The 19,076-nt window shown below is 39.1% G+C and overlaps 1 protein-coding gene across 1 annotated transcript; it reads left to right on the forward strand.

Annotated features, from left to right (window-relative positions):
• The first annotated feature begins 463 nt into the window (after window positions 1-463).
• Window positions 464-19,061, forward strand: gucy2ca (guanylate cyclase 2Ca). Its single transcript, XM_040005997.1, has 27 exons — window positions 464-1,399; window positions 2,487-2,599; window positions 4,072-4,139; window positions 4,223-4,444; window positions 4,541-4,659; window positions 4,887-4,986; window positions 5,097-5,202; window positions 5,281-5,425; window positions 7,255-7,340; window positions 7,437-7,554; window positions 7,662-7,743; window positions 7,994-8,087; window positions 8,589-8,651; window positions 8,735-8,806; window positions 8,896-9,000; window positions 9,997-10,083; window positions 10,336-10,468; window positions 12,419-12,556; window positions 12,753-12,841; window positions 13,022-13,113; window positions 13,327-13,485; window positions 15,663-15,855; window positions 16,026-16,200; window positions 17,077-17,175; window positions 17,304-17,398; window positions 17,519-17,595; window positions 18,466-19,061. Exons 1-27 carry the CDS (start codon window positions 1,177-1,179, stop codon window positions 18,665-18,667), a joined length of 3,255 nt encoding a protein of 1,084 aa, XP_039861931.1. The 5' UTR covers window positions 464-1,176; the 3' UTR covers window positions 18,668-19,061.
• Window positions 19,062-19,076: the final 15 nt, after the last annotated feature.

Here is a 19,076-nt window from a genome sequence, read left to right on the forward strand (position 1 = left end):
ATATTTAATGGTTTTTAAACTCTGTGGTGGAGAAAGTTTTAGTTAGTTGGAAGCAGAAAATACCAAATCAGTGCATTTATCAGGTTATTATGACTTTGCTCTTGACCTTTATCCTGATGTGATAAATAGGTTTTTATGTGATGCTTGTGATAATAATTAATACTGTCTTAATTGGGTCGTAATTACACGATTTATAAGCTATACACTAATAGTGTTTTAAATACAGATTATCTTAGTTAGAAGGTACTTAGCTGAGGATTTCAAAAATTACTTAAAACATTGAACAGCACCTCTGAGGATTTAAATGTTTTTTTCTTCGGAAAATGCAGTGGCACAGGTTTTATGAGCATTTTGCAAAGAATTTTACAGGCTTAATCGACCTGGCTTTTATGGTCGGCAATATTTATCCGCTCCACACAAGCCTTCGCTTTTATGGCCTCCTGTGAGCTTTGACCCCCTCAGCATTAAAGCTTCTCCCCCACCTCTGCGTAAAGACGTCTACAGTGCAGGAAACAAAGCGGTTAGAAAAAAGGCAAAACAGGTGTTTAAGTGGTGCCACTGTGTACTGTTGTGTTCTGTTTCCAGGAGCCAGATTTAATGTGCTGTTGTTAAAAATCTGACATTTGTTCTCACACTTGACGGGATCATCGCTAAAAACAAGGAAATAAACTTTTTTTTAGATGGTAATAGGGAGGCAGGTCTAAACTTGGTGTTTATAAACAGGGTAAATTATAATCCTGGTCACTTTTTAAAGTAAGGTGTCATTCCAGGTAGAGTGTGTGAGTTTTTCCTGCCCTGCCCTCCCTCTCTCTCCCTGCAGTTGTTCATTAACAAAAGGAGACCAGCCTGTACTAAGGTGGACGATTAAAGAACTCGGTCTTTACCAAGAGGAACATAACAGCTGTTATTTCTTTTCTTTTTGGTCTTCAATCTCGATATTCTGAATTTACTGAAAGTTTTGGGGGCCGGATCTTACACAAAACTTCTCTTACCTGGATTCTTCGCATTGGATCAGGAGAGCGACTTCTTTTTGGTTACTGCAGAGATGTGCTGACTTCTGTTTTTGAACTTTTGTCATCACTGGGGAAGATATGTCATGCTTCCAGCATCCTGTTTACCTGAGCAGAGGTCTCTATTTTTGACATCTATACTAGAGCCAAAAATTCAGAGGCAAAAATGAAAGTCTCAGTGATCAGGATGTCCAGTTTACTTTACCTGGGCGTACTTACGCTCGCCATGGTCGCCAGTGACATGATTGATGACTGTTTGAATTCAAACCATTCTTACTACATGAATATTGTACTTCTGGAGGACAACACTTATGAATGGAGCATGCCACTTGTGAAGGCGGCCGTGGAACAAGCTATTCTAGCTGACAAGCAGGAGAACGATAAGTATGGTATGGACAGATAGATACCCTACAGAAAAAACACACAAAACAAAACACATCAGGCTCGAAGAACAACAAGAAGGGTATCAATATATACAGCAGTATCTTAAAAGTCTCTCTGCGAATGCATTAACCTACACAAAACATACTTTACTGTCAACTTTCACACTTAGCTTAAAAATTAAAAATTAAAAAACTGGACTGCTTGGTTTTTGTTTGCCTAGTCTAAAAGTATGACATTTATGTATGACTATTATCTTATTTTCACATGAAATTGTATTTATCATAGGTTAAAAAGATATAACATATAAATACATTTTTCTCAAGCTGCCTGCAGATGGATATAAAAGATACCTCTTTCTAGGTCCTTTTACTGTGTGTACAAGGTAATAGTCGGGTCCTGCAAGGAAACCATTAAAGTAGCTTTTAAAAGTGTTCTGTGTATTTGAATCATTCTTCCAGGAATCTGCCTCACTGATGTTTGACCAGTGTTTTACTGCTTGTGCGTGTTTACCACGAAAAAGTTAAATACATCATTAACTTGTGGTTTATGTACCAAATCATATGTCACTTTCGCTGTTGTTAAATAGTTCAAGGTTGCTCGTTTTATTACTAAAAGGACTGATGCAAGATTTCTGCAGTCAATGCCAACAGAAGGACAAAAGATGACTCACGGTTCTCAGGAATGTTTAATAGCTACCCGTAACACCATTCGACTCTGATCCTGTACTCCGTCACACACAACCTTGGCTGTGCTGTTAACAGCGGAGCCAGAGCTGCTCTGGTGGACAAAAGCATTTGTTATGATGCTATTTTAAGTAATTTTTAGCATTTTATTCTGTAGGGGAAAAACATATTGACAGATATGATACAAATGAAACTAATTTAGAGATTTAAATATGTTATGTTTAGATATGTTATTTAAACATATCTGCTGTATCTGTTATTAAGGGACCCTTTAAAAAAAAATGTTATTGTTCTTCCTGCTTCTGATGCAAATTCAACCATTAGACCTATTTTTGCCAGTGTCAGACTAATCTAATCTCATTGTTTTCCGACATTCATAACTCTTATCAATTTCTTTCCATGACTCAAGGTTTAGACTTCACTTTGACTGCTAACTTCAATGGGTTCAACACCAACTTGTACAAGCGGCAGGGCTGCGGGAGCAGCACGTGCGAGGGGTTGACAATACTCAAGAAACTAAACGTAAGTGTGGTTACTTGCTTAAACATAGTGGGCACAATCAGACATAACACTTTCTGATGTGATTTTCTTGTTCCTAAAGCCCCTGAGTTTTTTTAAAGCCTTTGTTTTAGATCTTGTAAATAGGTCTGAGGGGTTTTTGCAGTTCTGCGACTACTGATGGTTTGAGGTTGTTATGCTTAAATTGGCTTGTAACTGGCATCATTACACACAGCAGGACAGTTCTAGTTGTAAACATGAACTTAACATCGTGAATGGACATTTTCATTTCTTGGGGATGCATGAAAATATTATTTCTAAAACATCATCAGTAGAAAACAAAGAAATCAGTGATGACCTCAGCTCTCTGTAGACTTTTTCCATAAATGTCACCACTGTTATTCATCATAATTCAAATAATAATAATAGTAATATTTATATTTGATTTATAAAATAACCTTTCCTCATATATGAACAAAAGTAATGGGACATCTACATGTTACATCTAGAGAAGGTGCCATGAAGCTCCCGGTGGACAGTTTTTATGCTGATGTTAATGCCAGAAGGGATTGGGAACTCTTTTGCTAAATGCTTCCACTTTGCAATAAAAACACTTACATCTGATCATAGAGGATCTAGGAGGGAAGAAATTTATGAACTGACTTCTTGCAATGATGGCATCCTATTACAGTGGCACGTCTGAATTCAGCAAGCTCTTTAGAACAACCCACTCTTTCATCAGTGATTGTAAAGGCAGACAGCATGACCCAATACTTTTGCCCATTTTGTGTACCAAAAAGTCATACAGTATAGACCTCAGGTAAACAATAGTCAGTATATAAGGTCTGCAGCTTGGAGATATTATCTGACAAGTGTCCAGTGTCAGCCGAGCAGAGATTTGAGAGGAAGGGGGCAGAAGTGAAAGAGATCAGAGAAATACTGAAATATTTTTCTGAGTGGTGTTGGGGGCAGGATGACTTGATGACTTGTGCTTGATGCCACAGACTCATTGATTATGTGAAGATGATACTGCCATCACTTGCAAGAGGTTAAATTATGAACTTTGTTTGGTTTAAACTGGAAGGTAACTGTGTGCATCGGTCACAGAGGCAGCTGAGCTAAAGAGGAAGTTTACCAGAGGGTTTGGTGATATAGAAGTTATGATACTTATAAATTAGTGGAATGTCAAGATACAAGTATCACCACAAACACCAGGCTAAATAGAAGCACAGTGCAATGTAGACAAAGCATGCCGCATAGTGAACTCAGTCAGTGCAGCTGACATTAGGCCAAACAGCTGACACTGCTTCCTCCAGCACAGTCAAGAGCAACAGATTTGTCCAATTTTACTGGGGACTAATGAAATGGATTTGGGGAAATATTGCAAAATTACAGAGCTAGGAGGAATTGAAGCAAAAAGACTAAATGCAAGTACTAGACTGTGAAGCAACTGCTCTGAAGTTCATTTTCCTTAATGCAGTTGTAACTTTCTTCAGGCTAATGGTGAAGTTGGATGTGTCATGCTGGGGCCTTCCTGCACATATGCCACCTATCAGTTAGTAGAGTAAGTATGGATCTTTTTCTTTTACTTTCATGAGATTTTTTAATTCATGAGTTTTTAATTTTTGCCCGTTTGTTTTTCTCCAGTGAAAACATTGGTCTGCGTTTAACCATTCCCATCATCTCTGCTGGAAGTTTTGGCCTCTCTTGTGACTACAAGCCTAAACTAACCCGAATTCTGCCTCCAGCACGAAAGATCTGTGACTTTTTCCTTCACTTTATGAATGAAACTCTGCCATTCAAGCAGGAGCCGTGGAGCCGATTCTACGTCTATAAGAAAACCAACAATGCATCTGAGGACTGCTTCTGGTGAGCCAAACTCAAGTGATTATGGATAAGATCTGTTGTTTCATTTGTACTCCAGCATAAACCAGCTTTTTGATTTGTTTCATTGCTTTGCCACAGGTATATCAACGCACTGACGGCAGCTACTAACAAGTTTATGCTGGGCACAAACACAGAGACAATTCATGGAGAGGAGGGCCTGAAAAAATTGTTCCAGTCTCCGAAAAGACACAGCAACAGTGAATATATATATATTTTTGTCTGTTTTTGAGAATTTATAGTTTTTTTTAATAAAGCAGAAAATGCCTTGGTCCTCTGGGGATTTCATTGTAAGTTGATTATTTAAGCCGTAGCAGTAGTCAAGACTGAAAGAGCTGAATAACCAGTAGTCTGACTGAAGAAGTGCACAAACACAGCTGAAGAATTTTCCTTCTTGCTTACTGTAAAACTGATTTATTTCTTTCAGTTTTAATCTTATGTGGGAACACTGATGAGATGGTTTCAGTAAAGGAGCTGGTGGGCCAGATTCCCAAAGACTTCCTGTTTATTCTCATAGATGTGTACAAGTAAGCCTGGACATGAATTTATTGTTTCACACATGCACTGCTACCACAATGTTTTTATTAAGTGGGAATCAAGAAATCTTAATACTAAGAAACTATTTTCCTTCATTCAGCCCTGATTATTATTTAAACACCACATCTTCTGCGGGTATGGAAAGTGTCTTAGTGGTCACTCTGCCGCAGAGAAACTACACCTCTGGCTCTTCATTCAATGAAACGGTGAGTCGCACCTCAAGCTCAGAAAGAAGACCACATGAAGTAACTGCTCGGTCTTTTATCGTCCATTCTTTCGTGCAGATAAATGATTATGTGGCTGGATATCATGATGGGACTCTGCTGTTTGGTAAAGCACTCAGAGAGAGGATGCTCAGCATACAAAAATACAACGGGACCGACAATGGATCTCTGGGTGACAACCCATTTGGAAACATCTCATTTTATGGTGCGTATGACCAGAGATAACACAGCTGGAGGCAGAATGCCGGAGGACTGTGATAAGCAGTATCCGGGAGGACACCATGCCTATTCAAGTAGCTGAAATAAGAAGGATGAGTTAAACATTCTTTTATTTTATGCCCACAAGATTGATGTTGCTTAGATCAAAGTTTGACTGCAGCTGAGGAACAAAGATGGCTTTCACATTAAAACACAACCGCCGTCTCTTTTTTAAATTCTGCTGCTCTGTGTTGAGGTTTTGGATGCTATCATACAACAAAACCAATCATACCTGAAGATGACTTCAGATGACTTTGAAAGGATAAAGAGATTTTCATTGCTTGTTTTTTCTTCAAGTTAATATTTACTGCAGTTCAGCTCACTGTAATGTGGAGATTGTCCTCCAAGATACAGAGTATGAGATCAAAGTGAGTATTTACAGCCCTTGATCTTTTGTTTTATGGTAACTTTTATTGTTTTCTGGCTAACTCTTATCCTGCCCTCTTACTTGTACCCAAGTAAAAGGGTCAGTCGGTCTTCTGGATTTTTCTTTATGGTTAAAAGGTACAGGTATGAATACGATTCCATTATGATTTATTTTTCTGTACCGACTACAGCAATAATGGGATGCCACAGACTGTATATAAAAGATGGATGAGTCACCATAAGGTCACCTGCTTCTGGGCTCAGTTTTATGAAGCCTGCATGTCAGGGGTTTTGGAAAATGGCTTCTTTTTTTTGTAGCCAGAAGTGATTGTCACCTCTTGATTTCTACATGGAGGTTTGATTTGTTCTACGCTTTCTGTCATTACTGCAGTCACAAATAAACAGCTTTTCAATTGTTTAATTCACATAACTGTTGTTTGTTATATATAACATTAGGAATCTATCAGGGCAGGACAGTGGCACGGTGGTGAGCACTGTTCCCTCACAGCAAGAAGGTCCTGAGTTCAATTCAACCATCAGGGCGGGGTCTTTCTGTTTGCGTGGGTTCTCTACGGGCACTCTGGCTTCCGCCCACAGTCCGAAGACATGTAGTCATGTGAGGGGTTAGGTTAATTGGTAACTCTAAACTGCCCATAGGTGTGAATGGTTGTCTGTCTCTATGAGTTATGTGTACCCTGCCTCTACCAATCAATTTTATTTACAGCAGTCACATGTTTTATTGTGAAAGGTAGGGCCAGGAAGAATCCCTCTTTGAACATTCATAGAACAATTTAAGTTTCAGGTGTATTATTTTATGCATGTATACAATAAATCAAGTTTCCATTTATGAAAGTGTTACCGTCGTCAGCAGTCAAAGCAGCCACATCCTGAACTTTACGTTTTAACAAAATACAAATGGATGAGTAGTTTTTGGGCTTTTAAACATGGGAGTCTATAAGGATTGAGTCACTTTAGGAGACAACCTCCAGTGGCCACTCCAGGAGCAGCAGTTCTTGCCACCCTAATCATTACTTTAATTTTTCGAGTAGTGCTTTTTGTAATTTGTGTGTGATTTATCTGTTAATCCGTTCAGCTGGCAATAATTTTGATTGGAGTATATAGAATCTCTATGTTTTGTAGTTATTGTGTAAAAAAGAAAAAACAAAGCTTCAAAAGATCAACTTTGACTTTCAGAAATGCAGATTTCTCATGTTGTATAGCTGCAATTACCTAACAGTTAATAAAGGATATAAACAGAATTTATTGATAATGAAATAATTATTTGCAGTTTTTCATGTCAAATTTTTAGGTAACATTGAGTCAAAGCATTTTTTTTAAATGAAACTTTTTGGAAAAGCATAATGCAAAAATGTTTTATTGTCTTGTTTATATGATTGTGTGTGCAAGCAGGTATGGGAGGACACTATGTGCTTGATGAATGTGGGGACAGAGATGTTAACTTCTCAATCATTTACACATCAGCTAACACTGCCAAGGTGAAACCTTTGTTTATTAATCAGTTAACACTGCTGCTTTAAAAGTGAATAGCTGTTTTTTTTCCTTACATTTTCCCTCTCTCTCTTCCTCTGTAGTATAAAACTCTGCTATTGTTTGATACATCACTAAATAAAACCATCAATTACACCCAAAACCCCACTCTGCTGTGGGCAGGAAACAAGCTGCCTCCTGACGAGCCAAAGATGCCGGATGGTAAAACACACATGAACTTTTTGCAGAATAATTTACAGAATGATTTAATGCTTTATTCAAGGCAAAGCTCTGAATCTTCTACTCTATTCATGCATGTCTGCTTTCAGAGTTTGACATGCAGGAAATCATTGTGATTGTTCTGAGTCTCAGCGTTGTGGTGGTGACGGGAGTCGCTCTTATCTTCTACAGGTAAACTGCAGATTCATTTCCCAGTTGTGGTAGAAGAGCTGCATGTTACATTTTAGCACAAGTGCATCACTAGAGCTGAGCTGAAAAAATGAGGCAGTATTTGCCTTATTTAGGTAAAGGAGGACAGGGTAACAGCTCTGTGGCAAATACTGCCTTGTGTTTTTCAACCTGGAGCAACAACATCTTATTATGCAGTAAACATATACGATCATTTACTGCATGCTTTTTAAAAATATTTTTTTACTGACAGGCAGAACAGGAAAGAACGCTGTCTACAGAAGAAATGGTCTCACATTGAACCTCACCTGATTGGCCCTCTGGATGAGAAGGAAGTGTCTCTGAAGGTAAATGCTCTCATCAGCAAACTTTAACTCCAGATTTTATTCCCTGACTGCTGAAAAAATGCAGCTCTATGACACAATAAAGCTTTTTTTTTTGATATGCATTAAATAAGATAAATAAGATATGACTACATGAAAATGTCAGAGTATGTGCTAAATTGTTAAAGTTCAATAAAAAGTGAAACTGATGTCCAAGAGTCACACAATCCCAGGTGATAACAGATGATCTTAATGCCTCTGCAAGCTGCTTTGCAGCCCATGTTGAACATGATACACCTAGAAGGAAGGTGAATGTTAAGTCATGGATGCCTGCTCTGTTTTGGACCTGTTTGCTCAGTGATTCTTGTGTTAGAACAGGGCCATACATCTGCAGCTATCTTATTGAAAATAAAACCTGTCCTAAAATGTATGTAAAGCTCAAGGTTTTTACCATTGACGATCAAAAAGCTTTCAGATCTATAGCAGTTCAAGATAAGAATGTATATGTGTGTGTTTATGAAACAGATTGATGAAGATAAGAGGAAGGACAGTATATACTTCAGGCAGCGAGGCCGCTACGACAAGAAGGTATCAGCAATCCAAAAAATTGATATCTGATTTTAAAAAGATTCAAAGGGAAATGATCATGTCCTTTTCTCTGTGTTCTCCAGCCTGTAATCATGAAAGAGCTGAAAACCACAGAGGGAGACTTCACCGAGGACCAGAGGATTGAGCTCAACACTGTAAGATAACTCTGCGTTTTATCTTAGAGGTTAATAAAAGTACATAAAAAAAAAAAAAAACTCTCCCTGCCACTGTCTTCATGTTCCAGCTGCTGCGCATTGACTACTACAATCTGACCAAATTTTATGGCACAGTGAAGTTTGAATATGGTGTGTACGGTGTGTTTGAGCTGTGTCAGAGGGGCTCCCTCAGGGTAAGAGCAGAGCAACGTTCACACACTGTTTCTACCTTCATATCAGGTCCTGCTGCTGGGATTTCTGTTCGTAAATCAGTTTATCTTATCGTTTAGATTGTTTTCTAATCTGTATAACAATAAAAAAAACAAACACCCATGAGCACAGAAATACACTCACCAGCCACTTCATTAGTTACACCTGCTGTTCCCAACGGTGCTCGACTGGATTGAGATTTGGTGATGTGGAGGCCGTTTGATTACAAAGTTCAAAGAACCAATTTGAGATGATTTGAGCTTTGTGTCTGCTGTAGGCCATCTACATCCCGATTTAAAATGTTGTGCATTCAGAGATATCTTGGTTGTAATGAGTGGTTGTTTGAGTTATTGCTGCATTCCTGTTAGCTTGAAACAGTCTGGTCATTCTCCTCGAGTATCAACAAATCACTTTTCTTTCCTATTCCGATTCTCAGTTTTAACTTCAGCAGGTCTTCTTCACCAAATCTGCACGCTGAGTAGCGGCCATGTGATTAGCTGATTCAGTATTTGCATTAACAAGCAGTCAAACCTGGTGAAGTGGCCAGTGAGTGTATGTTGTCATTGTGGTGCAGATGATCACATTTCAATAACACTTTTATTAATATAATATAATGGTCAAACTTAGCAATAACTTAATAGATATTGTGTTATCATTCAAAACCTTTGTTTAGCACTTGCGCTGACTGCAATGAAAAGTTACTGTTTCCAATGGCAACAGTTTAAAGACCACATGTGCACACTGCATGCAGAAAAACACAATTTTTGACTCTATGCTGATTTGACTTTTCAGTGCTCAGCGGCACGCATAGTTCACAGTGACTTTGATGTTCACTTGTTGATAAGTTATGGACACACAGTGTTTAAAGAACACTTACAGTGTGTATGAATGCATATGATTCAGACTCTCTCACACACAGACTTGCTTCAGTTTCCAAAAATGCTAAAACCTGAATTTGCTCATGTTCTTTTCCCCCCCAGTACATTCTCAGTGACAGGATCTCTTACCCAGATGAAACATTCATGGATATGGAGTTTAAAATATCAGTCATGTATGACATAGCAAAGGTATTGTTTCTTTAAGTTGCCTTTCTGAATATGTGATTTATTAAATGCTTTCTTTTAGTTTTATTTTGCCTGTTTTCTTTTGGGTAACTGGTTTGTTTTTAAATACCACATTTAAAGCACCTCCAGCACATATTTTGTTTCAGCAACATATAATTTCAGGATTTTCTTAAGAGAAAAAACAACCAGAACACATGATAAAAAATTGTTGAAAAAGCAAATAATAACCACTGCTCTGCTGTATATATTCGATAGGGCATGTCATATCTCCACTCAAGCAATATTGCAGTCCACGGCCGCCTCAAGTCCTCCAACTGTGTTGTCGACAACCGTATGGTGGTCAAGATCACTGACTTTGGCTGCAACACCATGCTAAATACAGGAAAAGGTAAGCTTTAAAAAAATGTTATCAGTGTGGCTGAGTATTGATCTAAGCTCTGAGACCATCGTTTTCTTCTAAAAGCTCCTGCTGAGTTAGAATCTTGTTCTGAGTGTTTGTGTGAGAGTTTTGAGTGTTTGAAGCTTTTGGAGTGTATTTCTTGATTTTAATTTAATCATATAATTTCTTGACTTAGAGAGTTTAACTGGGTTGATTGTGTTTTATATGCTTGGGTTGTATCATCCTTCTCTAATGAGGGTTGCCAGCATGGGTTAGACTGACGGCTCTCTAATGGTCATTGTTGTCTTGCTCTTGCTTTACCTGTTGGTTGAGCTTGGGATGACATGTCTGTGGTCAGGTGAGCACAGTGATGTGGTGGTTAGCACCGTCACATCACAGCATCAGCCAACCTCCCTGTTGGCTGTGGCCATTCTGTGCAGGGTTTGCCTCTTCTCCCTCTGATTGCATGGGTTTGCTCCTGGTATTCCGACTTCCTTGAATAATAATCCTCCCCTCATAAACTGTCCAGGATTTATGTTAATCAAATATAAACATTAGCTTAACTTAAGCAACGATATGACTGGTTTGGCCTCCGACATTACCTTACGGCGACTGCAATGCATGACTAAATCATGACAAGCTTTTCTTGTTAGTTTTTCTCTGACTTCTGAAGTCAGTGTGAGGAAAAAAGACTGGGAAGGAAAAACAAATTAGTTTTCTGGCAGCAAACTGGCACAAAACACACAACAGTTATTATAAAAGGTATAAACTGGGGAAAAAAAGCTGCTTTTAATTCAGAGAGTTATTTTAAAGTACTCTCAGGAGTTAAATAGGCTACTTATGAAATCAGAATACAGAATTTTTAACTGAAGAACAACGTGACACTATTGTATTGCTGTAGAACCTCCCGAGACACACAAAAAAAATGCACATAGCAGCAGCATCTCTATCATAAACAGCAATCACCTTGGTTTTAAATGCCGTCCATGTTACTTCACAGAGTAGCATAGATGCTATTTTAAAGTTCTCCTTGACCAGCCAGACATAGACTTTTTTTCACCAGTGGATTCTCCACACTTGGACAATTGTTTTAAAAAACAAAAGAGATTGCTCTCATTTGTAAGGGTTGTAACAGTAACACTGCCGAGGAGCTTCTACTCCACGACCCAGGATGCTCGGCTCTGTTAGTGTTCAGGGGTACCTTGTAACAGCAGTGGCGGGTCTGAGGTCTGCAGGGAAGCAGAAAATGCAGCCAGGCTGGCTCAGGAAACTGGGGTGAGGTCTCAGTAACTTCTGTAGAGGCTGCTGGATAAAGTCAGGATTGTTTGTCCTGTTAGATGTATTCAGGACTCATTCTGCAGGTAAACAGTTAATCTCTTTGCCTGACTTTCCATCATTGCTGAAGGATCACTATTATTATCTTTTCAAACACATCAACTATGAATAGTCAGAGGTGTTGCTTTGTCTACTGTACCAGTAATAGGCTTCAGGGGCAGCTGGAGGTCCCTGTACAAAGCTCCCATAGAGACACACAGTAAGGATCTCCAATAGAGAGTCACTATCTGTTTCTGTCAGGCTGAGGAAATATTGCACCGCCTGTGGCTTGGCTGTCAAAGACTAGCTAACCTTTTTCTTTGCTCCAGCAGCAGCTCACTGGGTTACGTGTAATTTCAGATAAGTCTTCTTATTTTTTGTTCAAAGTACTGCAAGACAGCAGAGGAAGATATGTCTGACGAACATTCTAATAAGCCAGGCTAAGATGAGCACTGGCTACAAGGGGAAGTCAGATGAAGGGGGCTGACTTTGTAAATGCTGAACTTATGTTCAGGGTTAGGGTAGCTGCAGATTTAAACATAGAATTAATATATTTGAAAAATGTGTCTGACATTGAAAGGTGTGATTCTGATTGGTGAAAGTAACTGATGATAAACTGATGTTGCTGGTTTTCTGTCCAATCAGATTTGTGGACTGCCCCGGAGCATCTTCGTAAATTTGGGGTGTCTCCAAAAGGCGATGTCTACAGCTACGCCATCATTGCCCATGAGATTGTTATGAGACAAGCCCCTTTCTACACAGAGTACTGCACTGATGTTAGAGGTAGGCCACCATTATACTGCCATAAACAGCAGAACTGAAAAAAATGTGTCTGTCTTTGTCAATCGGTTTTCGTTGATTTAAAGACCATTTTACACATACAAGATGCAAAATTCGGCACACTGTGAAACACAGAGGTCACAGAGTAACATGTGCCCCATACTTATCTTGTTTAACTGACCGCTGTGCAAACCCACAGAGAAGATCTACAGATTGCAGCATCCTATCGGGCACAATGTCTTCAGACCTGACCTGAACTTTGAGGGTGTGTCAGACAGAGAGATTGAGGTAAAAAAAAAGCCTTTCAAACGCAAAGGAGCTGTTACAGCAACACACCCTGATTCTTATAGAGTTTATAAAGTTTTATGGATCCATTCAACTAAATGAAGTATATAAAAAACACTTTCCTCTTCTTTTTTTTCTTGTGTTTTTTATGCGTGTTTTGTGTGTATCTCTGTGTCTATACAGCTGTACACACTGATAAAGAATTGCTGGGAAGAAGACCCAGAACGGAGGCCAGATTTTAAAAGAATCGAGTTAACGCTTGGAAATATTTTCAGGTAGATTCCCATTGTGTGTTTCTTCGGTGTGGCTTCGATTCATTTTTATAACTTGACACATTCCGAACTAACTGCCAAACACCTCACCTCAAAGACCCAAGTGAGGAGGTTTTCCTCAAAAATACGTCTTTCTGTCATATTCTCTTAAATGAAGAGCAGTAAGTAGCAGTAACAGCTGATATGGTGATATAAAACATTTTTGATCTGATGCAGTAACCTCCATAACCAAGCCACAGAGACGTACATGGACAACCTGATCCGTCGTCTGCAGATGTACTCCAGGACTTTGGAGAAGCTCGTGGAGGAGAGAACGGCTTTGTACAAAGCTGAGAGGGACAGAGCGGATCGCCTCAACTTTATGCTTCTTCCTGGGTGGGTTTTTACACTCAGCTGACTCAGAGGCAGGAACTTTCAAGTCTGCATTCTCCTCCTCCTTACAGTGTTTCTGTATATGTTGTGCTGATTATAGTGTTGCACACCACACATGTATAAATAAGCAGGTTTAGCAGCAGCAGGCAGTGGTTTTGTTTAAAAAAACAAACCCCTCTAAATATCCACCTGTTTAGGGACATAGGTTATGCAGATTTACACTATTTATGAATACTGATATTAATAATGTTATCAAATATAACACATGGGGCAGGGATAGCTCAGTAGGTAAAGCGGTTGCCCCATGATCGGAAGGTCAGGGGTTCGAATCCCCTGAACGGCTACCCTGAGGTACCCTTGAGCAAGGTACCACCCCCACATGCTGCTCCCTGGTGGCTGCCTACTGCTTCACTGAGTGAATGGGTTAAATGCAGAGAAGAATTTCCCCACGGGGATCAATAAAAGTGTACATCATATAAACATAATATAATTATAACAAATTTTCAATCATAATCAGTGATTGGTAATTGGAGTATTTTGTAATACAATACCTGGCAAAATCTATAGAATCTCCACACTTCATTCTTTTATTTGTTTTTGCAGAAGAAAAAAAAATTAAGAAGTATTAAAAACACTTAATACTTTGTTGCACAGCATCCAGCTTTTATAATGGTCAGAATTATATCAGGCCTGGGGTTTACTATTGAAAAATCATATTGTCCATCAAACTGCTTCCAACATTTTGAGGTCAGAAATAAGTTGCTAGGTCAGCTTTGTAGGGAGGAGGCTTGTTGTTGTCCATTTTTTGTTGTTCATTAATTTTTATTTGGATAGAGATACAGACCTTTTCCTTTGATTGCCTTTCAGCAAGAAAAGATTTAGCATTCGTTGCGCTGTAACAAGATGGATTATCATCCTCAAAGTGACTTTGCCATCACAAATCTAATCATGAATTTGATTGTACACTTGTGCATTTACTGTTGAAGTAATGACCGCCGTCTCTTCTGGGCATTCTATCTGACGCAGCCTTATAACCGCATAGTCATGACCAGTGTTGGTCAAGTTACTTGAAAAAAGTAATCAGTAACTAATTACTGATTACTTCCCCAAAAAAGTAATCCTGTTACTTTACTGATTACTTTTTCAAAAGTAATTAATTACTTAGTTACTTAGTTACTTTTTAAAAACACGATTTACAACCTGAATAGGTGATAAAGCGATAGATCTTTCAGCCCAATTCTACTTTTTCTGCATAATCCATCATACAAAATGTAATCAAATGGAAAAGTCTCTTTTTTTTAAACTTGTTTTAGCAGTTTTAATCTTTTAACTTTATGCATCAAGCAAAAATTTAATTATATGCACCATTCTCTGACTTGAATAAATTAGTTTAAACATTTAAACCTATTTTCTGCACATTCCAGCACATAAAATAAAATATTTTTTGTGTTTACACTCACTCTTTCAAATAGATGCAAGTAAAACACAGCAGAAAATAAATAAAGTCAAAGAGTAGCGGTCCTGTTGCTCTATTTTCTTCAGTAAAGCAGGAGTGGGGTAGGCGGAGGTTTACCCTGGTGCAGGCGTGCCGCCGCGATCAGTTGAAGAATCCGCGAGTTTCTCTGTGAATTTCCCATTATGTCACTTGTTTAGGGGTTTTTTTTCGCTGTAAAAAGAAGTTTTCTTCCCACGCACAATGCTAATGGACGCTAATGTTTTTGTCACTTTTTATGGAATCAAACTCAAAATAAGGTCAGTACTTCCACGCTTTAAACGCTGCACGCTCATACTCTCTCCCGTACTCGATATATGATCCACTGTTGATCTGCACACAGCTGTTGTCACGAACGTCGCACTCGCTTACGTCACTGTCATGAGACATTCTCGCAAAAAATCACGGTTTTAGTAACGCAGTAACGCAGCGTTCCTACGGGAAAGTAACTGTAATCTAATTACCGTTTTTGCAATAGTAATCCCTTACTTTACTCGTTACTTGAAAAAAGTAATCAGATTACCCATCTCTGGTCATGACTAAGCGCAGAATTTACACTCCAGCATTTACTGCGTGTAGAGGCTGAAAACCCCCATCATGCTGTATTTGGATGTTTACATGTTGTAGTCATGTAACATTAATATATCTGACAGTAATCACATTTTCCACTCTCTCTGCGTCTCCATAGCCCAGTGGTGCGTTCCCTGAAGGAAACGGGGAGTGTGGAGCCAGAGCTGTTTGAGGAGGTCACCATCTATTTCAGTGATATTGTGGGATTCACCACCCTCTGCTACTACAGCACCCCCATGGAGGTGGTCGATATGCTCAACGAAATCTACAAGAACTTTGACAGCATTCTTGATCACCATGATGTCTACAAGGTAGCTTAGCAGGATAACAGAAACCCAGGCCTCTACTATCAAGGAGGTCACAATTTCTTTAAGCATTAATCTATAATTTCTAAGAAAGTGCTTAGGGTTAGACATAAATATTTTCTTTTTGAATAAAGACAAAGATTTTATAGATAAGTTACATTTCCATTGTCTCATAGGTTGAAACAATAGGAGATGCTTACATGGTTGCATCCGGTTTGCCCAAACGTAACGGCAACAGGCATGCATTGGACATTGCCCACATGGCCCTGGACATCCTATCATTTGTGGGGACGTTTGAGCTGGAGCACCTGCCTGGGATTCCTCTATGGATCCGTATTGGTGTACATTCAGGTACCAGAGATTCACAATGATTTTACTATGGTCTCATCCGAATTTCGCAAAAGTTGGGATGCTGTGTAAAATCTAAATAAAGACAGAGTTCAATGATCTACAAACTTCATAAAGCCAGACTTTGACAAACTGATCATCTCTACACTAGATAACATGATCACAGATTGAGATATCTGCAGTAATCTCTCTGTGCAAGGGCCAAGACTGAAAATCAATACAAAGATACTTGTGATCTTCGGACTCTCAGGCAGCGCTGCACTAAACACAGACATGATTCTGTCACTGCATGGGCTCAGCAACACTTCCAAAAATCATTGTCTGTGAGCACAGCCGACCGTGCCATCTACAAATACAAACTCTATCATGTAAAAAGGAAGCCAAACGTCAACATGATGCAGGAACATTTCTGTCTATGCTAAGCCAAAACTCATTTAACATGGACTGAGACAAAGTGAAAAAGTATTTTGTAGTCAGATGAATCCAAAAATTCTTTCTTTTTTTTTTTTTTTTTGCAAACATGGATGTGCCACATCCTCCAGATTAAAGAGGGTAGGTATCGTCCAGCTGTTCAGCAGCAAGCACTCAGTTCATAATTATCTATCTCTGATGGTATGGGGGTGCATTAGTGGAAATATCAGTTTGAAGCATAATTTCATGTTTGTTTATGTTCTCCTAAAAATTCTATAAACCATTAAGTTTAGACCTCTCTGTGTGTAGCCCTCAAACTCGGTTTTCCTTTGTCTGTCATGGAGCTGCTGACATCTAGTGGCCAAATAATATACGTGTAGGTTAATGTTAATTATATGCTAATAAAAAACTAAATACATTTTTTTTAAAGGAAGCATAAATTGAATCTTGTTATGTAATTGTGTCCAGGACCATGTGCAGCAGGAGTGGTGGGGAAGAAGATGCCTCGCTACTGTCTCTTTGGAGATACGGTTAACACGGCTTCACGGATGGAGTCCACAGGCCTGCGTAAGACAACCACACACATTTTACACACTCACAACACTGGCAGCTTAGGCGCTTAGCTTGAATTGGCACAAAGGGAGGGCAGATGCAAGCACAGAGTCCGATGGCTGCTTTTCACATCATCTTTCCAGCTCTGAGAATTCATGTCAGCCAGTCTACCATCAACATCCTGCAGAGGACGGACTGCAAGTTTGAGTATGAAAAACGAGGAGAGACGTATCTGAAGGTGAGCTGGGTGGTGTTGGGCTTTTTAACACATGTAGATATTTACTTTAAATGCCATACCACACAAACTGAGGTCACGAGTGTGTGTGAGTGTTTCTGTTTGTCTGCACTTCACCCACAGGGTAAAGGAAAAATGATGACATACTGGTTAACAGGCGTGACCGGGGGAAGTTACAACCTGCCGACGCCACCGAGCGCGTGAGTAAAGTCCTATCAATAAAGATTTTTTACACAAACTGTTGAAGAACTCTGGACTGTGGTATACCCTGAACACAATACGTAAACAGTATTATGATTTAATAAATAATGTATGTTCTTTATATTATTAGATTACCACCTACTTTAAAGTGCTTCATTTGTTAATTGATAGACTAATTAACTACATTTTTTAAAAAGTTACTACATGAGGATGAATTATGCGGATGTTGGCGTGATACATGCTGCCACTCAGATAACTGCTTTTCCAGCCTTGCTTGTTTTAGCGAGACAATACCAGACTACCCTGTGGACATGTTACAGTAAAAGAGTCAAACTGGTCAGCCTGAAGTTCAGACCTGGCACTCACTGAAAGTATTTTTCATATTATGAAAGAAAAAATATCACAAAGAAGGCTCCAAATTGTTGAAAACATTTTTCATCATTCGTCTGCTTGTAGGTAGTGAAATAACTAGCTTGTCAGTCAGCTGTCCAATGACTTTTGAGCCTTTGTAATGCAATAGTTTTTGTTAAACCCCTTGTTTTAAAGCTGCAAGTCTGCACTTCAGTCACATTTAAAATATTTGATCTGAAAAAATTACATAATTGTGGCACAATCCAAAAAACCTATGGATCTAAGGGATGGTTCAAAGCTTGTCCGATGTTATGCACACTGAGTTCATAAAGAGCAGTTTCCCCCTTTTAATGTAGTTTTCTTTTAGACAGATTGAATATTAGATAAAATATATTGTAGGCTAGCATTTGGTTTTCAATTTATATTTTACCTTCCACATTGTTTTTCAGAATCTGCCTGATACCTAATTTTAGTTTTACATCATTACACAATAATCTAAAACAATGTTACTGTCTCAGGGAGAACTTCCAGTCGCTTCAGAAGGATCTGGCAGAGATGATCGTGTTAAGTCTGGAGAAGCGTGGAGGGGACAGCTTCAAAAAGAGGAAGACCCTGTCCACCAAAATCCGCCGGAGGGAGACCAACAGCAGCGCGCAGAGCGACAGCCTGCCAGAGTACTTCCACCTAGCTGTCACTGAGAACCCGAGCACCTACCTGTGATCATAGAAGAGCTTTCAGCACAAGACGTAGACTTTGTACAAGTTTGTCAAGTTAGATTCAGGACTGCTGGGTTTCTTTGGACAGCTTTGTTCATTCATCGGTTGGAAAGACAACGCCGCAGCAGCACGTCTCTTCATCCCCAACAGCCTAACGCCTTGAGATCAACTCGCCTTGCTGATCCTTTAAAGATGTTAAGTAGTTACTGTTGTGGCACAAAGAGCGGCATATTTATATACAAATGTTTCTCCATAAGCGATCCAGATAACGTGGACGAGGATACCCAGTGCACTCTTCTTTACTTTGAGCCATCCTTCTGTTTATGTCTCAATGTTGCCTGCAGGAAGCTCACTGATTGAGCAACACGTGATAAAGAAAATATATATTTATCGTGTAAATATCTTTTTCTGCT

The sequence above is a fragment of the Simochromis diagramma genome, unplaced genomic scaffold (genome assembly GCF_900408965.1).
Source record: "Simochromis diagramma unplaced genomic scaffold, fSimDia1.1 OVJJ01000510.1, whole genome shotgun sequence".
NCBI lineage: Eukaryota > Metazoa > Chordata > Actinopteri > Cichliformes > Cichlidae > Simochromis > Simochromis diagramma.